Raw genomic sequence first — 27,461 nt, 5'->3', positions numbered from 1 at the left:
CTCTGAGACAGTTTATTAAGATGAAGTTAGTAAAAAAATAATTAAAAAAAATGAAAGTATGGAAAAAAAAGAAAGAAAGAATACATAATTTCTCCATTAGTAAAACACTGAGTATTGTTCCTCTCTGGGGTTTTGTGCCAAAGAGACCTTCCTGTGTCCTCTTTGGGTTTCGAAACATATATAAAATGTAATGCAAAATATATGTATCACTCTATAGTAGTGATTCTGTTAGATGTGTGATCTAGAACAGGTGGATGTTTTGCCCGTTTCCATAGGTTTTCAATATCTTTGGATTAAGATCTTTATTCAACTCCTTGAAATGAAATTTAAAAAAAAGATATCTTTCTAAATAGATGCCGTCTCCAAGTCAAATTATGAATTAACCAACTCCTACATAAAAGAATGAGACAATTCCCGTTCTGCTGTGAATGGAACATTTCCAATTAGTCGTGTTATCTGAACAAATACTGGGAATAAAAACTAACTGACTTGTAAACTATTTCGAGTATAGCATGATTCTGCTAGTATTTTGTCTCTTTACAATCCTGAAAAAATTGTGCATTATATATTGTCAAATAAATAATTATCATAAGAAAGAAAGGTTAATGGCACTTCTAAATTAACTGTATTTGTTGTTCTTTTTGCTGCTGACATATCAAAACGCTCACAGTTCATCATTTGTTTTTTTCTTAGTTAAGTCAAAATGTGTCAGGATACAAGCACATTTACAGATTGGATAATTGGCTTCTAAATGAGGTTTGTGTATAGCATTATATTTTTGCTTTCAAATAACCAAACATAATTTTCATACTTGGCTATAAAGATTTTCTCTTAAATTCTATACAGTGTTTACTGTGAACGATGATGCACAAATCATGATGCACAGAGAAAATAAATGTTTTTACAGATAGCCTTTGAAACACTTGAGCTTTAAATGCACTGTCTGTCTCCTTCATGTATTTAGTTTTATATACCGTATTTATTCGAGTATAACGCGCACACGTGTATAACGCGCACCCCTATTTTTCGATTAAAAATCGTGATTTTTAATCGAAAATTAGGGGTGCGCGTTATACTCGAATAAATACGCGTTATATACTATGCTGTCGGCTGAAAACATGTCGGATCTCTAGGAAGACGTGCGCCTTGTTTTGCTGTATATGAAGGAGTGTGAAAGGTAGTTATATGCAAAGTATTCTGGCCTGTCTTCAGCTAAAAGGGAATTCACACTCCTATCATCCTGCAGAATTTAAATCCACTGGTAGAAGAATTTTCTGTACCCCAACCAATGTGAGATATTTGAGAGGGAGGAAGGAAAGGCGGCAAGCGGCGGCGGGTAAGGGCAGCTGCAGAGAGTAGGCAGTCTGTATTAGCCCAGCAGAAGAGGGAGGGAGTGGGGGCTCCGATAATACCTCCCAGGACCGCCGGGCTCATTACAAGCCCGGCGGTCCTGGGGGGGCGGGCAGCAAGCGTTTACTCACCTCCCAGCAGCTCCTCCAGCTCCCCAGTGTAAATCTCGCGAGACCCGCTGCCAGCTCTGACGGCCGCGGGTCTCGCGAGATTTACACTGGGGAGCTGGAGGAGCTGCTGGGAGGTGAGTAAACGCTTGCTGCCCGCCCCCCCAGGACTGCCGGGCTTGTAATGAGCCCGGCGGTCCTGGGAGGTATTATCGGAGCACCCACTCCCTCCCTCTTCTGCTAGGTTAATACAAACTGCCTACTCTCTGCAGCTGCCCTTACCCGCCGCCGCTTGCCGCCTTTCCTTCCTCCCTCTTTGATTCAGAGTTGGAATGGAGGTAAGTTTTTGCGCTTATTGTACTTATTTATTCGAGTATAATGCGCAACCCTCATTTTCGATTAAAAATTGGTACAAAATTTTGCGCGTTATACTCGAATAAATACGGTATTTTTCATATATATATTGTCTCAAAGCGTTTTCCTTTACTGATCCTCTTCCTTTACTAATCAAGAGAGTCTTTCCATTGCCCATTAAATGTCAAAATATTTAATGAATACACTTGCTAGGAAACCAGTGTAGTTGCATTTTTCTATCCAAGATATTGTTTTTTTTTGTCTTATCTTTTAAGATTTTATATTGACCATAGTTTTATAAGTTTCATCATCATTTTTATTTTTGGACCTGCCAAATAGTATTCTGTAAATAGTATCAATCTTTTGCAATGTGATTAAAAAAAATAACTAAATGTTCATTATGTTTGCTAAATTGTCATGTTTTTAATTAAAAACAAATTGCTGTATTTGACCAGGAAGAATACTATCAGATTTCTTTTATATCCAAGTATGCCCTGGAGAGCACATGCATTTACCTTGTTAAACATATAAAATGAGACGAAATAGGTAATAGATGTAATAGGGGATACATACATTACAATTTCATATAAATTAAAATACATACAGTCTGATAGGTGTCTAGATTCATTATCAAATTAAAAAAATACATAAAACCCCTGAAAAAAAATAACAAATAAAAGAACTAACAGCATTATGAAAACAGCACAGCAATAAATGAATAAATGTAAAACAAATATGCTTCCCTTAAATTTGGCTCATCCATAAACAAATAATTTGATGATCTACTAGAAAATTATAAAATAGTATTTAAACATTGAATCAACACAGTTACTTTGATTCTCCTTTTTAAAATGATTCAACACATATCTTTTATAAAGTTATTGATATTGTTAATTACTATTTGCACATTTTGAGTAAGTGATATGATTTCCAAAAACACTTCTAAATCTGTCTAAGAAATTTAAAGTATACTAAGGAAAGGGAGGTGAGGTTATATTACTAATCATTATAAGAAGTAAGTATATGTCTGTGATAGATTTTAATATTGTTTAGGTAACAGGCTAGCTTTTACTTATTGTTCATAAATGAATGTCATAAAAATCATATATCACAGTCTGTAAAACTATACATAACATATCATGACAGCAAACACGATTCTCTGTCTTTTATCCCCAGGCAATGAATGGCATAAACCAGACCATCGTCACTGAGATTATTCTTCTTGGATTTCAGGATCTACTACACTTCAAAATATTATTGTTATTTTTCCTTCCTTTTTTTCTTACTGTGACCGTATCTGGAAATATTCTGATTATTTGGCTGGTGGCATCTAACAGCAGTCTCCAGTCTCCTATGTACTTCTTCCTAACACAACTGTCCATTTCTGATTTACTTGTAACTACATCCATTGTCCCCAAAACACTTTATATTCTATCTCATGAAGGGGGCACTATGTCTTTTTCAGGTTGCATTATTCAATTTTATTTTTTTGCTTGTTCTGAAGCCTCTGAATTTTTTCTTCTCTTAATAATGGCTTATGACAGATATCTGGCCATCTGCAACCCTCTAAGATATAGCATGTTGATGAACCCTATGGTATGCATCAGATTGGTTATCATGACTTGGCTGTCAAACTTTTCTATTGAATTGGCTGTAATAATATTGTGACAGACCCATCCCGCTGGACTAAACCTATTGGGTTCGTCTGATTTGCCCAGTACTTATGGTCCCTGAGAGATCCTGCGGAGAGTTGTGACTTTGCACAACTAACAGTTCGAATACAGCCGAAACCAACGAAGCGCTAAGGCTATCAAAGCCTCGTGGCGGCCGACATCGGACAAAGGACCACGTGGCGGCGGCCATTTTACCTTCGAATCCGCCGACCCGTACTATCGACGATACTTCGACAGTACAACGTAGTCGAAGTACCGACCCACTTCGAACAGGACGTAGACATTTGTAGGCCAACAAGTGACCGACCGTATAGCCCGAATCCAGGGAACTCTTTTGGGCACGAAACGGTAGCTGCGGTCGGTCATAAACGGACATTCGAGTAACTTTGGATTCACTGGAGGGATTGGTGTGATTTTTGAGACTGTTTATGATTTAACTATGCTGAATCTGAATATGTGCCTTTTATGTGAATATGATGGATGGATTTTGAGTTATGAAAGTTGTATAAAAATATATTCTAAACTGCCTGTATAATAAGATTATGTGTCACACCAAGGGGAGGGAATGTGTGGGATGTACCATCGATGCCAGTGGTTGTTTTATGCCTCCCCTTGGGTGTGGCCCGTGTGTGTGAAATGCAAATAAAAGGCAGGCTGGCTGTTCCAGTCCTCAGTTCATGTTTTACCCTCATAATGGAGCTTGGTCTCGTTATTGGGGGAACCGGGAATACAAGTGACTAACGACTGTGTCTGGAGCTCGGAAGGTGGTACCGTAACAACTGGTGGCAAGCGACGGGATGATCTTCAACGCCCAAAGAAACTGCTACGACCAAGAATAAATGGAACTACAATACCAAAACCTGAGAAGAGCTACCTTAAAAGACTTATTGGAACAAAGGGGCGGACAGGCCAGTAACCTCAAGAAGAGGGACATTATTGCTTTATTGCTGGAAATGGATGGAGTACCAGCGGCAGAGGGAACCAATGGACCCAGCCCAGACGACAGAACCCCCGAGGAGGCAAGATTTGACCGGGCGGTAAGAATTCGGCTGGCCCATTATGGCCCCAACCCCTCCGCGGAGATCGTCACCCAGGTTCAAGCCGCTGTGGAGGCCAGCCTGCTACGCCAAAACGGTACTGCAGCGGCCCCAGTCACAGCAAACCCGGGGGACAAACAGAAAGTGCCATTTGCGGCCTTCAAAGCCTTCAGTGAGACCGAAGGAGAGATTGACGGGTACCTTGCGGATTTTGAGCGGCAATGTGCCCTGCACAAGGTACCCCCGGCAGACTGGGTTGCTATACTGTCCGGCAAGTTATCCGGCCGGGCCAACGACGCTTTTCGGGCTATTCCGGATGAGGAGATCGGGGATTATGTTACCGTCAGGGAAGCTTTACTCGCCCGGTATGCCGTTACACCCGAGGCATACCGGAGGAGGTTCCGGGACACTGCAAAAACAACTGGGGACTCGTACGTGGAATGGGCCTGCAAGGTACATCGCACAGCCGCCCACTGGATGGCAGGATGCCAGGCGGTGTCGGGAGAAGAGGTGCTGCAGATGTTTTTATTGGAACATTGTTTCGACAAATTGCCGACAGGGGTCAGAGAGTGGGTACGAGACCGTAAGCCTTCCACTCTACACGAGGCGGCTCGCTTGGCCGATGAGTACACTGACGCTCGCAGACTGGACAATTCCATCACCAAGGCCACAGCCAGAGCGGATTACCAACCAGCCGCTGCCACGTATCAGCCTCCCATAAACAGACCATCCGCACCCCCTCCGGCTGCCCAGTACCAACGTCCACCCCGGTTTAACGCCCGAGAGTACTCTGAACCCCTTCGATGCTTCCTGTGCAATCAGCTAGGGCACAGGCGACAGGAGTGCCCGATGAACCGTGCCAACAGGAACCAGTCCTGGAGGAAACCCACGGGGGCCCCTTCCCCAGCACCTCTTCCAGCAGTCCACTGTGTAGAGGAAGAGGAATGCTGGGGCATATTACATGAGGCGGACCCTGTTCAGGCTGCCCACCAGGACAATCGACAACACCACAGACAGAGTGTAAAGGTCAACGGAAAGGAAGCCAGTGGGCTACGAGACACTGGTGCAACCCTGACTTTGCTCCAAAAGCACCTAGTGTCCGAAGCTCAACATACCGGGGATACCGTGGCAGTACGAGTAGCCGGGGGTGCAGTATTTCGCCTACCCGTGGCCCGGGTACATTTGGATTGGGGAGTGGGCGCTAGACACGTGAATGTGGGGGTCATTAAGGATTTACCCGCTGATGTTCTTCTTGGCAACGACTTGGCCCCCCTGGTTTCGGCCTTTGCTCCCATGGGCCCCGCTGCAGTGGACGCTGTTACGACCCGTGCCCAGACCCGTGCCACTGAGGCCGGCCCACCTGCTGTTGAGACCCAGGTAAGACTCTCTACCCCGACTTGTACCTTAGACCAGGCCCCGTTCGGCTGGGATACCCCAGAAATGTACGGGAAAGAAACTAGGGAGGACCCGACGTTAGCCAAGTACAGAGCCAGGGCCGACGCTGGGGAAGAAGGAGTAGGTGGGGAACACTACGAGTGGGTGGGGGATAGGCTGTACAGGATCCCAAAACCTTCCCCGAAACCGAATGCCCCTCCGCAGAAACGACAACTAGTAGTACCTGCAAAGTATCGGCAGGAGATTCTGCGGATTGGGCATGACGTGCCGTTAGCAGGTCATCTAGGTTCCCACCGCACAGCTCATAGAATCACCCAAAACTTTTTCTGGCCCAATTTTAACCGAGATGTGCGGATGTATTGTAGCACGTGCGACACTTGTCAACGGGTAGGTAAGCGGGGAGATCATCCAAAAGCTAGGCTACAGCCGATGCCTATCATTGGAGAGCCCTTTTCCCGCATAGCCGTTGACATTGTGGGTCCACTGGCCAGGGCTAGTCCATCCGGTAAGAAATATATTCTTACTGTGGTAGACTACGCCACCCGTTACCCAGAGGCAGTAGCGCTGTCTAATATAGAGGCAGAGACGGTTGCTGATGCCCTGGTTAAAGTCTTTACTAGGGTCGGGTTCCCTCAGGAGATCCTCTCTGATCAGGGAACCCAATTTACCGCTGTGCTCACCCAGCAGCTGTGGAAGGTGTGCGGCATCAACCCGCTACTTAGTTCACCCTATCACCCACAGACTAACGGTCTCTGCGAGCGATTTAATGGCACCCTCAAACAAATGCTGAGGACCTTTACTGACACTTGCAGAGACTGGGAGCGATTCCTGCCTCATCTGCTATTTGCATACAGAGAGGTGCCCCAGGAATCAACTGGGTTCTCCCCCTTTGAGTTGCTCTATGGGAGAAGGGTTCGTGGACCCCTAGATCTCATTAGAGGACACTGGGAGGGGGAGACGGAGCAAGAAGGGACCCCCATAGTACCGTATGTACTGGAACTCCGGGACCGTATGGAGAAACTATCCCTGATGGTAAGGGAAAATCTCCGGGCGGCCCAGGGGAAACAGAAACGATGGTACGATCGGGGTGCTCGACAGCGGGTCTTCCAGGTTGGGCAGAAGGTCCTAGTGCTCAAACCTGTGAAGGCAAACAAGATGCAAGCATCTTGGCAGGGCCCGTACAAGGTGTTAGCTCAGGTATGCGATACTACCTATCTCATAGCCAGCTGTTCGGATCAAAGGGTACAACGATCCTTTCATGTGAACATGCTCAAGGAGTATCAGGAACGACCCGAGGATGTTGCAGCAGTTTGTGCCCCAGCTACCGACGACCCTGAGAACTTACCTTTACCTGACCTATTAGAAAGAGATCCCCAGACCGACCTTACTAGCCTCGTACAGTTAGGTGACCGACTAAGCCCGGCCGAGAAAACCCAGGCAAGACAGCTTCTGTGGGAGAAGCAGGCGACATTCTCCCAAGAACCCGGGTACACCCCACTAGCTATACACAAGGTCGAGACACCCGGACAGAACCCCCTACGACAACCTCCATACCGTATCCCGGAAGCAGTCCGAGAAGGAATGCGGAAGGAGATACAGGAGATGACCCGGCTGGGGGTTATTGAGCACTCCGATAGTCCGTGGGCGTCGCCCGTAGTCCTAGTACCCAAGAAAGATGGGACCACCCGGTTCTGTGTGGATTACAGGCGGCTCAACGAGCGGACTACCACGGACGCCTACCCGATGCCCCGGATAGACGAGTTATTAGACCGCATTGCCAGGGGGCGCTACCTGACCACCATTGACCTATGTAAAGGGTACTGGCAGATCCCCCTGGCCGAGGATGCTATCCCCAAGTCGGCCTTCGTCACCCCGTTTGGCCTATACCAGTTTAGGGTTATGCCATTCGGGATGAAGAACGCTCCGGCTACCTTCCAGCGTATGGTGGATAGGCTCCTAGATGGCTTCCAGGGATTTGCATGTGCATACCTGGACGACATCGCGGTTTACAGTGAGTCTTGGGAAGACCACCTAGTACACGTAGGGGTAGTGCTGGACAAGATTCGGGCCGCCGGCCTGACTCTGAAACCAGACAAGTGCCATTTAGGCATGGCAGAAGTGCAGTACTTGGGTCACCGGGTGGGTTGTGGGAGCCAGAGACCCGAACCGGCCAAGGTGGAAGCAGTAGCTAACTGGCCCACACCTATCACCAAGACCCAAGTACTTGCCTTCCTAGGGACAGCGGGTTACTATCGACGTTTTGTCCCCGACTACAGTACGATTGCCAAGCCCCTAACTGATTTGACTAAAAAGAATTTACCTAGGCAGGTCCTGTGGTCTCCAGCTTGTGAAGCCGCGTTTCAAGCCCTGAAGCAGGCTCTTGTGAATGCCCCTGTCCTGGCTGCCCCAGTCCCTAACAAACGTTTTCTTGTCCACACAGACGCTTCCATGTATGGACTGGGGGCTGTGCTGAGCCAGGTCGGGGAGGATGGCGGAGAACACCCTGTCGCATATCTCAGCAGAAAGTTACTACCTCGAGAAGTGAGTTATGCGGCAGTAGAGAAAGAGTGTTTAGCCCTGGTCTGGGCACTGAAGAAACTGAGCCCCTATCTATACGGACAAGAATTTTCCCTCGTAACAGACCACAACCCCCTCGTCTGGCTTAACCGGGTCTCTGGGGACAATGGCAGACTGCTGAGGTGGAGTTTGGCCTTGCAGCCTTATAATTTCACTATCAGCTACCGGCCCGGTAAGCAGAATGGGAATGCGGATGGGTTATCCCGGCAAATAGACGTCCCTATTCTCTCTAAGTCCGGTCATCCCCAAGTTGACCCGCCACAGGGTCAAGCCGGGTCTGCCGGAGTGTTCCACAAGGAGGGAGCCATGTGACAGACCCATCCCGCTGGACTAAACCTATTGGGTTCGTCTGATTTGCCCAGTACTTATGGTCCCTGAGAGATCCTGCGGAGAGTTGTGACTTTGCACAACTAACAGTTCGAATACAGCCGAAACCAACGAAGCGCTAAAGCTATCAAAGCCTCGTGGCGGCCGACATCGGACAAAGGACCACGTGGCGGCGGCCATTTTACCTTCGAATCCGCCGACCCGTACTATCGACGATACTTCGACAGTACAACGTAGTCGAAGTACCGACCCACTTCGAACAGGACGTAGACATTTGTAGGCCAACAAGTGACCGACCGTATAGCCCGAATCCAGGGAACTCTTTTGGGCACGGAACGGTAGCTGCGGTCGGTCATAAACGGACATTCGAGTAACTTTGGATTCACTGGAGGGATTGGTGTGATTTTTGAGACTGTTTATGATTTAACTATGCTGAATCTGAATATGTGCCTTTTATGTGAATATGATGGATGGATTTTGAGTTATGAAAGTTGTATAAAAATATATTCTAAACTGCCTGTATAATAAGATTATGTGTCACACCAAGGGGAGGGAATGTGTGGGATGTACCATCGATGCCAGTGGTTGTTTTATGCCTCCCCTTGGGTGTGGCCCGTGTGTGTGAAATGCAAATAAAAGGCAGGCTGGCTGTTCCAGTCCTCAGTTCATGTTTTACCCTCATAATGGAGCTTGGTCTCGTTATTGGGGGAACCGGGAATACAAGTGACTAACGACTGTGTCTGGAGCTCGGAAGGTGGTACCGTAACAAATATCAACAATTCAACTTCAGTTTTGTGGCCCAAATGTTATTGATCATTTCTTCTGTGATCTTGTCCCATTGATAGAACTCTCTTGTTCAGACATCAGTTTTCTTGAAGTGGAAAGTCTCATACTCAGTGTACTTGTTATTATTACTTCACTTATAAGTATTGCAGTATTTTATGTATATATTATCCAGGCTGCCCTAAGGATGTCCACCACAAGTGGAAGATCAAAGGTTTTTTCCACTTGTAGCTCTCACCTCACTGTGGTTTCTATATTCTATGGCACGATACTTGGAATTTATATGCTTCCAAACTAAAATAAATCTATGTCTGTCAACAAAATTGCATCCTTGTTATACACAGTGGTGACTCCTATGATTAATCCGATCATATACAGTCTGAGGAATAAAGATATTGAGAAAGCTGTGAAAAAGCTTTGGTCAAAGTAATTCAATAGAAATACCATCCATAAGATTCAATATTAATCATATACTGGATCCAGGGATCTATGTTATAATGCTGCAATGGGCGACAAGTTGGTCAGCCTCATCGCCATGTAGAACAGACCTTTAGCATTGCAAATAAGAAGAAAATAAAACCGGGAGCATGGTGAAGGAAATAAACCTAGCAGTGGTGTAAATCACGACTGTGGTGCCAGACAATGCCCCATGTGTTATAATGCAATGACAATTAATCAATTCTATAAAAAAGTTGTTTTTAATTAAACAATTACATTGTGATGAATATGTTGCAGAATAAATTAAAAGTTCTGCTAGAAAACATTACAGTCGCAGTCTCATCAAATTGTTTTTACATTTCCCAGCTTTACTACCTTGTTCTTAATGGGGAAATTTCACTTCTCTGGAATTTACACCATTAAATGGACCTGAAATCACCTATAACTCCTGGTATTTTTTTTTTTCTATAAGATGCTCTGTTTTCTTTAAAATATGTTAAAGATTTAGCAAATCAGAACATTATCAAGTAGGGCAAACGTTGCAAATGATTAAAATAAATAGAAATATTATATCATTTTTCATCTCTCTGTATGTTCTTTATACTGTCTGCCAGGTGCAAAGGTCAGAACTTATAACAACAATTGACTAGGAGTTTAGAAGTAGGCATTTTGTCCAAATTCTGCTGCACCATATGGACGGTCACTGAACACACAACCTGTGCTGTGGATGACAGTCTATGTCATTGATCCTAGTGTGAGAGAGAAAGTAAGTTACTGCTTTGCCTGCAAGTGCCACTTACATTGTAACAGACCACCCTGTCAAGATGGACTATCAGTCAACACTTGTCAACAATGGACTATAATCCATGTGATAATCCCTTCCCTGCTGTGCCAACAATAATGGAGCTGAAACAACCTCCCAGTGACCATAAGGTAAAAGTGAGTGGAAACCTACAGGCACAGGGTATCTTACCAGGAGCTACCTAGGAATCATGTAGAACTGTATGTTGGATTGTGGGATTGCTACTGTCTTGCTACTGTCATCACACCTGGTGCTCGGCCCCAGAACCACCACAGAGGGAGCTCTTTGGAAGGGAGATAGGGGAGATGAAGAACATCAGGGACAAGATGGAGCTCCATGTACCAGAGCCACTTACAGTCATTTTTAATTGTGATAGGGACTTTCTACCTGGAATTCAGCACCAGATCAGAGAATATTCACAGCCAGGTCTATTTTGTTCTTTCAGCTGGGCATCTCCAGGTACTTTATGGACTGATTATCTCTCCAGCGAAGAGCTTTTAAGGAGCATATGTGGTTTCAGAATGCATTAAGAGGAAACTTGTATTTTGGGGATATACAGTTGCAAGAAAAAGTATGTGAACCCTTTGGAATGATATGGATTTCTGCACAAATTGGTCATAAAATGTGATTTGATCATCATCTAAGTCACAACAATAGACAATCACAGTCTGCTTAAACTAATAACACACAACGAATTAAATGTTGCCATGTTTTTATTGAACACACCATGTAAACATTCACAGTGCAGGTGGCAAAAGTATGTGAACCCCTAGACTAATGACATCTCCAAGTGCTAATTGGAGTGAGATGTCAGCCAACTGGTGGCCAATCAATGAGATGTGATTGGAGGTGTTGGTTACAGCTGCCCTGCCCTATAAAACACACACACCAGTTCTGGGTTTGCTTTTCACAAGAAGCATTGCCTAATGTGAATGATGCCTCGCACAAAAGAGCTCTCAGAAGACCTACGATTAAGAATTGTTGACTTGCATAAAGCTGGAAGGGTTATAAAAGTATCTCCAAAAGCCTTGCTGTTCATCAGTCCACAGTAAGACACATTGTCTATAAATGGAGAAAGTTCAGCACTGCTGCTACTCTCCCCAGGAGTGGCCATCCTGTGAAGATGACTGCAAGAGCACAGTGCAGACTGCTCAATGAGGTGAAGAAGAATCCTAGAGTGTCAGCTAAAGACTTACAAAAGTCACTGGCAAATGCTAACATCCCTGTTAGCGAATCTACAATACGTAAAACACTAAACAAGAATGGATTTCATGGGGGGATACCACAGAGGAAGCCACTGCTGTCCAAACAAAACATTTCTGCACATTTACAGCTTGCACAAGAGCACCTGGATGTTCCACAGCAGTACTGGCAAAATATTCTGTGGACAGATGAAACCAAAGTTGAGCTGTTTGGAAGAAACACACAACACTATGTGTGGCGAAAAAGAGGCACAGCACACCAACATCAAAACCTCATCCCAACTGTGAAGTATGGTGGTGGGGGCATCATGGTTTTGGGCTGCTTTGCTGCATCAGGGCCTGGACGGATTGCTATCATTGAAGGAAAAATGAATTCTCAAGTTTATCAAGACATTTTGCAGGAGAACTTAAGGCCATCTGTCTACCAGCTGAAGCTCAACAGAAGATGGGTGTTGCAACAGGACAATGACCCAAAGCATAGAAGTAAATCAACAACAGAATGGTTTAAACAGAAGAAAATACGCCTTCTGAAGTGGCCCAGTCAGAGTCCTGACCTCAACCCCATTTGAGATGCTGTGGCATGACCTTAGGAAAGCGATTCACACCAGACATCCCAAGAATATTGCTGAACTGAAACAGTTCTGTAAAGAGGAATGGTCAAGAATTACTCCTGACCGTTGTGCACGTCTGATCTGCAACTACAGGAAACGTTTGTTTGAAGTTATTGCTGCCAAAGCAGTTATTAAATTCAAGGGTTCACATACTTTTTCCACCTGCACTGTGAATGTTTACATGGTGTGTTCAATAAAAACATGGCAACATGTCATTCTTTGTGTGTTAATAGTTTAAGCAGACTGTGATTGTCTATTGTTGTGACTTAGATGATGATCAGATCACATTTTATGACCAATTTGTGCAGAAATCCATATCGTTCCAAAGGTTTCACATACTTTTTCTTGCAACTGTAGACAACAAACTATACAACAATGTGCAATGTCAATCAGCAGTGGCCAGTAAGGTATTGTCATGCATGAAAAAGGGCATTAATTCTTGTGATGAGAATATAATTTTGCCTCTTTATAAATCACTGGTAAGACCACATATTGAATATGCTGTGTAATTTTGGGCACCTGTTCTAAAGAAGGATATTATGGCACTAGAAAAAGTGCAGAGGCGGGCTACAAAATTAATAAAAGGAATGGTACATATCAGCTATGTAGAAAGAATAACAAATTTAAACCTATTTAGTTTAGAAAATTGTCGCCTGAGAGGGGATATAATAACATTATTCAAATATATTCGGGTGCCAATACAAACCATTGTGTGGAAATCTATTGTCAAATCGGACTTTACATAGGACACAAGGTCATGCGTTTAGACTGGAAGAAAGAAACATAGAAACATAGAATGTGAGGGCAGATAAGAACCATTCGGCCCATCTAGTCTACCCAATTTTCTAAATACTTTCATTAGTCCCTAGCCTTATCTTTTAGTTAGGATAGCCTTATGCCTATCCCACGCATGCTTAAACTCCTTTACTGTGTCAACATCTACCACTTCAGCTGGAAGGCTATTCCATGCATCCACTACCTTCTCAGTAAAGTAATACTTCATGATATTATTTTTAAACCTTTGCCCCTCTAATTTAAGACTATGTCCTCTTGTTGTGGTAGTTTTCATTCTTTTAAATATGGTCTCCTCCTTTACTGTGTTGATTCCCTTTATGTATTTAAATGTTTCTATCATATCCCCCCGTTTCATCTTTCCTCCAAGCTATACATGTTAAGATCTTTTAACCTTTCCTGGTGAGTTGTATCCTGCAATCCATTAACCAGTTTAGTAGCCCTTCTCTGAACTCTCTCTAAAGTGTAAATATCCTTCTGAAGATACGGTCTTCAGTATACTCCAGGTGAGGTCTCACCAGTGTTCTGTACAATGGCATGAGCACTTCCCTCTTGCTACTGTTAATACCTCTCCCTATACAACCAAGCATTCTGCTAGCATTTCCTGCTGCTCTATTACATTGTCTGCCTACCTTTAAGTCATGAGAAATAATCACCCTAAATCTATTTTTTTCTCAGATTTTGAGGTTAGGACTCTATCAAATATTCTGTACTCTGCCCTTGGGTTTTTATGTCCAAGATGCATTATCTTGCACTTATCCACATTAAATGTCAGTTGCCACAACTCTGACCATTTTTCTAGTTTACCTAAATCATTAGCCATTTGGCATATCCCTCCTGGAACATCAACCATGTTACATATCTTAGTATCTGTGGCGAAATTAACATCTCCACTTCGGCCTGGAGAGGACTAATGGCTAACCTCTTGCCTTCTGACTATGGCCCTGACAAAAAAAATTAAGAGAAAAGAGAAAAACAAAGGGAAATTATTTTTTTCCCTTTCTCCCTCACAATCTCTTTTCTATTTATATATACAGAAGTCTCTTACAGATAAACCTTGTGTTTTTTTTTTTTTCTTTTTTTGATTTCTCATTCAGAGAATGGCAGAAATCCCTGCCTATTTTCAGGGAGGGGTTGTGGCAGGGACAATATTAATTCAGACAAAATATCAATATTGGTGCAATACCGGAAACACACTGGAGACAAAAAGATAAAATTAGCTTCAACTCTAAAGATGTCCCCACTATTATTCATCCATGAATGCATGTAGAAAAAGAGTGGAGTTGCTTTCTTTTACTCAAAGAATTTAGATCTAAAAATTAACCATATTGAATCTGATGAAGAGGGGAGATATTTAATAATAGTATGCATTGTAAACCAGATTTCGTATACACTGGCCAATATATATACTCCAAATTATTCAACTTAATTTTACTTTAAAAATGTTTTAATGGAGATTTCTATTTTAACTAGGTAGTCATAGCTGAAAAATTGTTATTTCACTATCGAAATTTCATTACTTATTAAAGCTCCTTGTCTGAATATGAAAAGGGAGAAAGAGAGAGAGAAAAAAACACTATATCATTATGTTTTCATTTCACAATTTGTTTTTTCATCTTGTTTTTTAAAGGTGAGATAATAAGCAATTGTTTTGCATTTTAAATCAGAAGGGTGTTTAGTTCACCTATAGTTTACTATAGCTCCCAAATCTAGCATTTTGTATAATAAATTGTGTTCCTTTTTTAACATTATACAAGCTCATTTTCATCATTTAAAACATTCTCCTCTTAATCCTTGTTATTCACTATAAAAACCATCAATAAAGGAACCATTTAAAGGAGGAGGGGAAAAAAAACAAGAAGCTTATTACTAATTCTATTATGCCAAAACATTTTTCTATACATTTCTTTACATGCAGTTCCGTGAGGTGAAAAATAAAGATCTTCCAACTAATATACATATACACTTATGTTATTTCATACAATAATGTGTCCAAAAATTAATCCTAATGTTTTCATAAAGAGAATTCTTATTTAGTGATTTGGCAATCTATGACCCTTCATCATTCCTTATGTGAACTTGAAGTGTCCATTATTTATCAATTTAAGTGTATTTTCTCATACCCTTTTTTCTTTTCTCTTTCTTTATACGTTTAACGTGAGAATTCTTCTTGCACTGTAAAAAAAAAAAAAAAAAATTCATATAGTAGATTCTAATGATGCTGTCCTTAGTTTTCTTTTGATAAGTTCCTTTTTTTCAAAATGTACATCCTTTTTCTCTTTTCTTTTTGCGTAAAATAGTACCTTATACAAGGCTTCATATAAAAATATTTGTGATTTTTTTTATGGGTTTGACAAAAATTCTTATCAAATCTAAGTTAAGTGATTATAGTGCCTTTCTTATGTGAACATAAAGTGAGCTATTTGTTTTTTGTCTTTTATCTTTGTTTCAAGAGAAAAAACAACATTTCATAGTGTAAATTTTAATGTTGAAAACAATAGTTTTTGTTTGATAAGATCATTCTTCCAAAGTGTACATCCTTGTTCTCTTTTTTTTTGTGTATAATAGTACATTATATAAGGCTTCATGCAAACATATGTGAGTAGTTATTTAGTAGGTTAAACAAATGAATACTTATCAAATCCATGTTTAGTGAATATAGTGCTATTCTTGTGTAAACATAAAGTGAGTTTTTTGGGGTTTTTTTTAAGATTGCTTTTTTCCCCATTATCTTTCTTTTATCTTTATTTCAAGAGAGGGAAATAATAATGAAAAAGGGTTAAATGTATTGGATATACCCTTCTTTTTTGTGTTGTTTGTCTTTAATAGAACTTTTCATATCGTAAATGTCAAGTATCCATGTCCTTAAAAATGTATGTGTATTATGTTATGTTTTTTAATCCGATCCTCTTCTTCATTCAGAGAATTTGTTATATTTGCTTTAGGATATCTTTTCTCATATTCTTTTATATGACAAGTAGGCATCTTTAAGGGCATCCATTTAAAATTTTCATTAAAAATACAAACACACCTCCATCTCTTCTAATTCTATCTCTTTTCTTCATTTTTCATTCTTTCATTTCTTTTATTCTTTATTCAGATATTTTCCGAGTTTAGTGACTATAGTACTTTTCTTGTGTAAACATAAAGTGGATTATTTGTTTTTTGAAGATTGCTTTTTTTTATTCGTTAATTTATAGTGCAAAATATTTTCAAACAAGCATGTGCAGCCATATCAGAATTATGAAGCATTGATGTAGTATACGTGGTGTAACAGAAAGACATTGCAGGAAAAAACAGGAACAGTTAACAGTTTGGTTAGTCACATCTACATAGTGGAGTAGGCCGTGCGGAGCTGAGAGGTTCTGATCAAGCGCAAGCAATCTTGGTCTGGGTTTATCTATAGTTTGCTTGTGCAGCTATTTAGCCTGTGTGATGGAATTTAGTACATACTAAGTTACAAATTAGTTGTGGTGGAGCGAATGCTGGGCAGGCGGGTTAGTTCTAGGGCACTGTGGTGTCCTGTGTCAGCAGGGTGTCTGACTGGTAGTCTGCTCTCGTGAGGGCATTGATCTTGTTTAGTGTGTCTTTGGTCGTGTCTGATCCATGCTGTGTCTAACGTAAGCAGGGATCGTTGACATTGCATTCGTGTCAGGTGTGACGGGTCTGCTGGCTATTCTGGTGTTTGGAATGCCCTGCTCTGCCTCCGCATTGAGGGTGAGAACTCCTAACTAAGGGGGCTGCAGGCGGGGGATGTGTGCGATAGACGTCTGTCAGTCTTGTGTGTTCCTAAAGATAGTCGAAGTCGTGGGGTCTTGTACCTATATGGTTGCCTAGGGGTGTGTCTGGGCGTCTGTCTGAGTTATGTGCCTAGGGAAATAAAACCTAAGTATACATGAGTGATTAAAAAGGGAAAACACGGGGGCAGGGCCCGACAGCCGAGCTAGCCAGACGCACATGCAGAGAGCTCCAACACAAACAAACCGAATATTGGCTATTATTGGGCAAAATCTCGAATATAGCAGCCTTCCTCACTGATAACTGCTTTCTGAATCGTGTTAGGGGTGAGTGGACACCTGATTTACAAACTTTTGCCGAGAAAAACCACACTCCACAAATGCGGCCTAGCGAAGAAAGCGGCCTAGTGGTAGGGAGAGGCGGCCGATCTCCCGCCCTGGGGACCGCTATAAGCAGCAGCACTCCTGACGTCCCGCATCCCCCCCCGCTGGACCGGTGGAGGTCATCCCGGTCCCCGCTGGGGAACCTTACAAACCTGCTCGAAATGGCTGACCCGCCGGAGTGGGGACCTCAGTTTGGGCCAAAGATGGCCGCCGAGCAGCAACCCCTGCAGCCAAGATCAAGCCCTGAGACCCAGACCTGGAGAGAGCACTTCGAGGCTCGATTTGATCAAGTCTGCCAGGAATTCTTTAAGCGCATGGAAAGTAAAGCCGCCCGCAATAATCTATGTGCTGTGAGGGGGAAAGAGTCTGAACAGGCTACTTACCGATCCAGCGCCCACACAGAAACACACCCCTCACACAGACGGGACCGCCGGCGGACCCTCCAGGCAACGAACCGCAAAGCAGCACGCCATCTCCGACCACTCATCCTACCATCTCGCAGCGGCCTATCAGTGCGACGCTCCAAACCACTTCGTCGCAGGGTCCACATAAAGCAGCGCAGATCAAGTGCACAGAGAAAGCCCAGAGACCAAGATCCAGCTACAGGACTCGATGGACTGTCGATTAGCGCAGAACAGGAGCACACAGGCATCTGGGACCGGAGGGGTTCTCACCTGCAGAACGATGGACTCAGGTCCCCCAAGGCTGACAGTCTACCATCAGCAGGCATTGGTTAAGCACTCACTGGCAGAGGCATACAGGCCCCTCAACGCAAAGCTTTAATGCAAGGCTATGTTGATGTTCCTTTTTTTTTTTTTTTCTCTGTGTTTTACTTTCATCCCTCAACAGTCATACCTGTAATACAATCAGTTCAGGTCATATGCCTCTGCGGTATTTCTCTAAGGCAAAGCAGATGTACCACCAGTGGAAACTGTGCTTTAGTTTTATTTCCTATCCATATTCGTTTTACGGTTTCGCTGGTTTTATTACTTTGATACAGCCTTAGTCTTCGCCAATATGTTTTCTCTGTCACTTATGATAATTTAGCATGTTACCTATTGTTCATAACAAGCAAATACCATGCCTAGGAATTATGCATGTATAAAAATAAGCTATTTCTACATTCTATAAACGTCAATACCCAGTGGTTACTACAAAGCTACTCATAGATAAGCACGTTATATTACTTTCCTTTCCTTGATGCAGTTAATGTCAGCCTGCACTACTCTCAAGCACGCTTACTGCCTTTCCATCCTCTGACACAACTTGTATTATTAACCTGTTACATAAAAATGTGCAGTTCTCTTATATGTCACAATATAACACCTTGTGAAATGTCTATAATTGTTACCGTGACGAAATATACAAGTCTGTCAAATTTTTGCACAACAAAAATAAAGAATTAAAAAAAAAAAAAAAAAAAAAAAAGGGAAAACACATAAAAAATTGAAACAAAAAAAGATAACATCTAATTTGTTGCATGGACCGCTGCAGCATCATGCCAATGTCTCTGCCATCTGCCACTGTTTTTTGGGATCGGCGCCCCATAGCCGGCTTATATGAGCTGGAGTTGCAGTCAGTGAGGGGGATGGAGGGAGCCCCTTTCTCTAAATTGGTTGTCGGAACAGGAATTCCTCGAGGACCCGGATCATGGGCGTGAGGTAGGCCCCTGATTTGCGTTTCCGCTTGGGCAGCTTCTGGGCTTGAAAGAACAGCATTTATCAATGCAGCTTGCCATGCTGGTTCTGGCTGTGTGGCTTGCGAGGCTGGATAGGTGCCAGTTTCACTGATATCACCCAGATATAAAAGTTTGTCCTGAGCTACTAGAAATGGCGTCTCGTGCAGTATGGTAGCAAGTTCTGCCCCAAGATTGCTTTTTCACCATTTTCTTTCTTTTATCTTTATTTCAAGAGATGGGGGGGGGGGGGGGAAGCCTCTATCTCTTAAAATATTTTCTTCTTTTTTCATTCCACATCTTTCAGTTTATTTTCCTTTCAAAATAATCTTAGCCCCAGCGGCAGTGAATATGATTGGCTCTTAAGATCTCTGTTTGTTTTGCATATGTTCTCTTTGCACGGGTATAGAAAGATCTATCAGGAAAAAACTTGAATTTTGTCATATGGGACTTGTCTTGGGGTATCTCTTAAAGATTTTAATACTTGAGCAACAGATCAAGACATCTCTCAAGGAGTTTGAAGAGATATTCTGAGGTTTTGCAATTCTGTGCCATCGTTCCATTGGGTGTTCTTGGTTTTCCCTTATTATATTTAAGCTGACAAAGAATTTTTTTTAGATATTCTACCAACTTTTCTTTGGTTATTTCTTATGGGATGTTTCTTATTCTTAAATTATTAAGTCTAGATCTGTCCTCCAGATCAGCTGATTTTTGTTCCAGATATTCTATTTTTGATTGCATTTGGTTGATTTCAGCTTGCATTTGTGAAGTACTGCTTTAAAATTTTAGAATTCTCTCAGAATTTGCATGAATCTTTTGGTTAGCAGCTATTAAATCATTTTTAAAATCATTTTACATTTTACATTTTAATCCTTTTACATTAAACATTTTACATCCTTTTACATTTTTTCAAATTGGATTTGTAATGCATTGTTTAACAAGTCGACCGTAACATTTTGGGTGTCAAATAATTAATTAGATTTATTAAAATCATCCTCTATGTTTTTTATAGTTTCCTCTGGAAGATCTTTAATTAACCTAGATTTATTTATTTGGGGAGAAAAAAAAAGATAAACGTTTGTCAAGGGGTACTCCTTTATTTTCTCTCTTTTTCTAAGTTGGTCTGCTCCTCAGTTTTATGGTTAGCCATCTGGAGAAAATCAGATTTTCTTTTTCTTTTTCTCCCCTTTTTCTTTAAGCCTATAAATGGTAATTTTACAATTTGTTTTGAGTAAAGATAAAAAATAAATAAATAAATAAAACAAACTTATTTAGGAGATATACCAAAAAAAAGCAATAATAGCAATTTATATGACGTTTATCAGAACTTGCCCTTCGTTCACTTCACATATATGCTTTTATACAGTTTTTTCGGCATTTACTCTACAAGTTGTTTGAGTATTAAGCAGAGTATTATGTATGCAGAGAGAAAAATCTATTCAAAAGATATGCCAAAAAACCAAAACCACTTTCCTTTCTCTTCCTGTCTCCCAATCTCCCTCTGCTCCACAGTCATCAGCCAAATAGCAGATTAAAAGTAATATTGTCTTCAAGCCTTTTCCAGAACTTGACCTTCATTCCCTTTACAAATATAATTTTGTACAGCCTTTCAGCTCTTACTGTCCGTTTGTAAGCATCTGTTCTTTCCCTTGATCAATGATCAGTTGAACAGCGTTTACCGCCAACCTCGAGCCCAGCAGTCCCCCTCACGGCAAGATATAATTGCCTGGAAAATGATCTCTTACTCTCTCGATCGATGCTCCCTCCCCTGGTATTACTCAATGGCGTCTCCCAGCGCTCTCGTCATGGTTCTCAAATCCTGCGAGCGTAGCTGCACGTGGTACTTTATCACTCCTCCCCCCATTGATGGTGTTGTCCAGGGTGGCTAAATGTTTTACTTGTATGTATATTTTTGTGTGTTTCTGAGTGTCTGTGAACCTTTATGCATGTTAATGTTTGTGTCAGTGTGTGTATCTGTGTGTCTTTGTATGTCATGCCTGCTGACTGCTTACCTCTCCAGTCTGCTGTCCTGCTTCCTCCAGCGTTCTGTCTGACACTGCACACTTGCGCACAGCGTGCCTTTGTGTGACCAAATGCGATCCCAATATTGGAATTCGCCAAATTGAATGCCAAATTTGACGCATAAATATGACATCAGAGGTCAAACAAAAAAGGTAAATTAATGTCCACAAATTATAAGTAATTCCAAGCTAACCTGGACCAATTTCCATTCCTTGTTACCCTGTTGTAGTTCTTGTTAGCCTAATAACACATTACTGTATTAGCCTTCTTCAATATTTTTTTTGGATCTGGTTTATCATTATTCCTGTCTTCAGTGATCGTTTGACCTTGGCTTTTCCAGCGTTTAACCTGATTTCTGTATTCCTTTGGCCCTCGGCTATCCTTACTGACTCTGTTTCCTGGCCATTCCTGGCCAATAACCCAGTCATTCTAAGACTCAGTATCTGAAAAGTCTATTTATTGTGATTCTGTCTGTGTTTCCACCCGATCCTGATGGTGTATCTGTATGTGTGTCAGTGTTTGTTTCAGTATGTCTGCATTTGTTCTGTGTGTGTATGTGTATTAATGTGTGTGTGGCAGTGTATGTGTATATATGCATACATCTCAGCATTCCAATGCCAATTCTACACACAAATACAGCCCTGCATTCAAACGTCAATACTGTATTCACACATCAACACTACATGCACTTCAAATCACTGAAGTGGTCATGGTGTTCGGACTAACCCTTTAATTTCTTAACTTCTTTTGTTAAAATATTATAGTGGTTTGATGTCCATTGTAATTGTCATTGAGACTCACATCTGACACATTGTGTAGGATGTTTAAAACTATACACTTTTAGACTTTTTAACTTAGCAGAAAGTCACTTTACAAATAAATGTTTGTAAATATATTATTCTACTGTCATTGAGCTGTAAATAGATTATATAATGAATGTATAAAATAAACAAATCTTTGACATGCTTTCCTTCACTAGTAAACATTGTGTCCCCCTCTGGACTTGCTCCTCTGCGTTAGAGATCATCCTATGTTCTCGTGAGGATTCTAAACATGTATAAAAGTGATTCGAAAAGCAATATTTGACCCTAGAATACAGTATGTTGAATATATGAAACAGGTGAATTTGTATTTTTTTACTATCGTTATTGAATATTGATTTTGTTTTTATTATTCCAGACCCCTTGTGGGAATGTCTGTCTCCATAGGAAAAAAACAAAGGCCTTTACATAGAAGGATCATGCTTTCTGATTTTTCAGATTTTTATTGAATAGGTCACCAAGTACTGGGAAATAAACATGACAAACACAATATCCAATCAGGTATAGTGCGATTGTTTTTTTACACATATTTGACCTACTTCTTGTCGCTCACATTTGTATTAGTTTTACATGTTTGTTATCAAACTATTGAATGTTCACATCAAGCTATGGTTTATTGCTTCAGTAAAATCATGAACAAACAATAATACAAATGTTGGTGTACTTAGTTTAGAGGGCTCAATTTCCACTCGAACTGGCAGTGAAAAGTAAACTCTGTTAAAAGAGGGTGATTAGCTAGCAGCAATTCGGATCTTGGCTTCTCTCCATCATCTGACAAAGTGTCAATAACAGAGTGATTAAGAAGCACAATGTAACCCTACCTGTGCAGCATATGAACAGCACTCAATATAGAGAGCACAAAGCAGGCAGACTGTGCTAGCAATGCTGCCGGACACTGATTTGGCTCCATGTGCTGGCTGTGAATGATCATTTATTAACATTTCAGCAGGCTCACTGAATGTCCTCTGCCCTGGTTATCTCATATTACAGAGAGGCTGTGCAGGTAGATAGCTCATACAGCAGGATGGATCCTCCTGAGATGAAAGATCTCAGGCAAAGCTGATGGAATTCTTTAGCACAGGCAGTGAAAGCATTGGCCCCAGATAAGGTGGGGGCAATTAGTATATGCATGTCTGTGTGTACAGAGACGGTTTATATTTGATTGTGGGTATTTAACACCTTCAAAATCCATTGTAATTATTATACTTGTGAATAGTAAAAAATAATCATTTTTAGCTGAACCACTTTGTCCACATATTTTAAAAAAGAATAACAATTCAGGAGAGCTGAATTTTGACCATGTGGTGGTTTGAATTTCATTAACAAAAAAGAAAGATGCTTGAAAAGAAATCAGACAAACCAAAAGGGTGTGGAAATTGGCCAAACAGGGTACTGCTAAATATATACATACTATTCAAATTATGTGTCTGTTTTGCAGTACACGGATACACTGATTTTTCAGGCCTCTGGTTCACAGATTAAATGAGAAAAAATAACCAACAGAGGGAAATATATTATATATTTTTAAAATAATTTATATATGAATAAAATCAACATTTAGTGGCTGTCCCATAGCCATCAAATATCTTTCTTCCCATCAATCATCTTTTTTTTTCCCACTATTGGCAGCATTCTAAATCACTAATCAAAATGAACATTGGCATCCATTATTAAGCTACATTTCTGCTCAGAGTTTGAGAATTCATATGATCTCTCCATCCACCCGAGCTCAGATGAATGGCAGTTTGTAGCAATATTAATCTCCAATTCTCTATTTACAAACAGCTTGACAAAGTTGTAGGTCTCTTGTCTCCAGCTTTTGCTAAACCTCCTCTTCTTCCCCAGCCTAGACTTTATGTGGCAATCCACTCACAGACGTCCTAATGCATAAGTCTTTGCAGGGTGGGTTTAATAGCTGCCTCTTGCATGTATTCTGCAGCTCACTATAATAGATTGTCTAGCAGAAAAAGCATATCTCTATATTAATATATATTTAGTACCCATGCTTGTCAAGACTATTGACTGCTCTTATAAGATTAATCCATTTACTCACTTGAACAAGTATATAAGGCTGCTACTGGGAGCAATAGACCCAACACACAAAATACAGCATGTTTTGCAACAAGAAAATGGCTGCACAAGCCTTTAATGTTGCACATGCCTTCCATAACTTGAAAAAGACTAATATTAGCCCAAACAGTGGGAAGTACTCTACTCTGGTGTAAATACATTGGAAGGTAACACTTTGCTATCTTGACCAGCTACCTTTGGTATTATTTTGAATTTGTGTATATTATTATACACTTCTATTTTTATATTGTGTTATATTCTTTATTATCCTAGATCAGTGGTTCCCAACCCAGTCCTAAAGCTCCCCCTAACAGTCCAGGATTTAAGGATTATCCTATTGTGTCTAAGGTGTAAAAAAAAAAAAAATTTAGACACAACAGGGTAATCCCTTAATCCTGGACTGGTAGGGGGTACTTAAGGACTGGGTTGGGAACCAATGTCCTTGAGGGATCCATTCATGATTGTGTGGATTTAAATGTAATTTGATTCCGGCAAATCTTCTTCTTCTTATTATTATTATTATTATTGCCATTCATATAGCGCCAACAGATTCCGTAGCGCTTTACATTATTATGAGAGGGGGGATTTAACTATAAATAGGACAAATACAAGAACATTTACAGAAACAATAGGTTGAAGAGGACCCTGCTCAAACGAGCTTACAGTCTATAGGAGGTGAGGGAATAAAGCTACAGGATTTGGCAACACTCTGGATGTGAGGCTCAAAGGTGAGGCCAGAGTCAAATATGACACCAAGACAGCGTGCTTGCAGGGATGGACTTATGTGGATACCACTGACTTGAAGGGAGAGCGAGAGAGGAGGATCAGTATTAGGATGAAGAAAGACAAGGAGCTCAGTTTTGGAGAGATTGAGTTTCAGAAAGCAGGAGGACATCCAGTCAGAGATGGAAGAAGACGGCAGGGAAGAGGTCCAGGGGGAGAGATATATTTGGGTGTCATCAGCGTACAGGTGGTAGTGGAATCCAAAGGAGGAAATAAGTTTGCCGAGAGAGGCAGTATAAAGCAAAAATAGAAGGGGACCAAGGACAGAGCCTTGGGGAACTCCAACTGAGACAGGACGAGGGGAGGAGGTATCCTTGGAAAAGGAGACACTGAATGAGCATTGGGAGAGATAAGAGGAAAACCATGAGAGGCTAAATTGTATGGATAATATTTGCACATTTTGGACAATAGATGTATTAATAACATTGATATAACTGTTTAAAATATTTAAATATGCAGAGTTAGGTAGGAAAGATGTATATTGATAACTTAACATCTTCCAAAAAGTAATTATTTGATAGTGACTGATTAACGGGGTTACTCAAAGCATGATGTCTTCTTAATTTGAAGTGGTCATGGTGCTTGGAATTTGTATGGGCAGCTTTTCAATATTAAACTCTGCACATGCGAAGATATTTTACATTGCTGTCAGAGGTGGAATACACACAGATTTTAACCTTTCTGGGTCATTGTGTAATGATAATATACCCCAACTCACAGGATTCAGCTAAAAAATGGCAATACAGAACAGAGATACATCTGCCGGACCTTAGAATGGCCGGACTCGATGTAAAGGAGAGAAATACAGAGTCAGGAACGATCTGAGGTCAAGGGCACTAAGAGACAGCGAAAACTAGGACTAGCCGAGGTCTGGTACACAGTAATAGCAAACCGGCAATCAGGACAGATAAGGATAAATAGATAACAGAGTCAGAAACAAAGCCAAGGTCAATACGAAGGAACACAACTGAACACAACAAGCGCTAAAGGGAACTGTAACAGAAACCATGATAGGGCAAGGTACTAAGGATAAAAGGTGAGTATAAATACCTTAGCAATTAATTTGATTGGCCCCTGTCATATCCATGCCCCCAATGGGGAATGTGGCATGACAGGGGCCAATGGTAGACCTTTTCCAATTTAGGCTCCCACTGTTCCTTTAAGAGCGCGCCCGAGACCCGCGGCGCGCTCTTAGAGTCAGGCGGGACACGTGACCGCTTCTCACGGTCACTGCCCGCCCTACTGTTAATGCCGTCGGATGAGCCGCGCGTGGCTCGTGCAGCAGCATGACCGCGCGCGGCTCGAACAGAGGACCCCGGCCGGCCCCTGGAAAGGTTAAGTACCGCTACACATTGGAGCTTTTTATTTTTGTTTTGCTTGGACTAGGATAGGAAGGGTTGCTGTGACTAGTTTTTTTTTTAACACTTGCTTGGTTGGAGTAACCATTTAAACATTTGTTAAGGTAACTTTAACATGTTTCATATTTGATTCATTACTATGGAAATCAGATATCACTGTCTATTTTTGTTTTAAACTATACATAATATAACCTCACAGAAAACATAATTCTCTGTCTTTCCCCCAGGCAATGAATGTCATAAACCAGACCATTGTCACTGAGATTCTTCTACTTGGCTTTCAGGATCTTCCAAATATTAAGACATTGGTTTTATTTTTCCTTCTTATTTTTCCTATTGTGACCATATGTGGAAATATTCTGATTATTTGGCTCGTGGCATCTAACAGCAGTCTCCAGTCTCCCATGTACTTATTCCTAACACAACTGTCCATTACTGATTTACTTATAACCACAGCCATTGTCCCAAACACACTTTATATTATATTTAGTGAAGGGGACACAATATCTTTTTATGGTTGCATTATTCAGTTTTATTTTTTCGCTTGCTCTGAAGCCTCTGAATGTTTTATTTTGTCAGTAATGGCTTTTGACAGATATTTGGCCATCTGTAACCCTCTGAGATATAGGTCTTTAATGAACCCTATTGTATGTGTTAAATTGGTTATCGTCACTTGGCTGTTAAGCTTTTCTATTGAATTAGGTGTAATAATATCAACAATTCAGCTTCAGTTTTGTGGTCCAAATGTTATTGATCATTTTTTCTGTGATCTTGTCCCATTGATAGAACTTTCTTGTTCAGACACTAGTTTTATTGAAATGGAGGTTCTCATATTGTGCATACCAGTTACTGTTACTCCACTTATAAGTATTGCAGTTTTTTATGTGTATATTGTCCAGGCTGCACTTAGGATCTCCACCACAAATGGGAGATCAAAAGTCTTCTCCACTTGTAGCTCCCACCTGACTGTGGTTATTATATTCTATGGCACAATACTTGGAATTTATATGCTCCCAACAAAAAATAAATCCATGACTGTCAACAAAATGGCATCTTTGCTTTACACTGTGCTGACACCTATGATTAATCCAATCATATACTGTCTGAGGAATGAAGACATCAAGAATGCTGTGAAAAAAAGCTTTGGTAATATAAATGAATAA

General features: G+C 41.3%; 1 protein-coding gene across 1 annotated transcript; it reads left to right on the top strand.

Moving 5' to 3' along the window:
• The first annotated feature begins 549 nt into the window (after positions 1–549).
• On the top strand, positions 550–27,461 carry LOC134602020 (olfactory receptor 5AS1-like). Its single transcript, XM_063446521.1, has 3 exons — positions 550–601; positions 694–756; positions 26,526–27,461. Exon 3 carries the CDS (start codon positions 26,529–26,531, stop codon positions 27,459–27,461), a length of 933 nt encoding a protein of 310 aa, XP_063302591.1. The 5' UTR covers positions 550–601; positions 694–756; positions 26,526–26,528.

The sequence above is a fragment of the Pelobates fuscus genome, chromosome 3 (genome assembly GCF_036172605.1).
Source record: "Pelobates fuscus isolate aPelFus1 chromosome 3, aPelFus1.pri, whole genome shotgun sequence".
Taxonomy (NCBI): Eukaryota; Metazoa; Chordata; class Amphibia; order Anura; family Pelobatidae; genus Pelobates; species Pelobates fuscus.
This window is presented reverse-complemented; position numbering and strand designations above follow the sequence as displayed.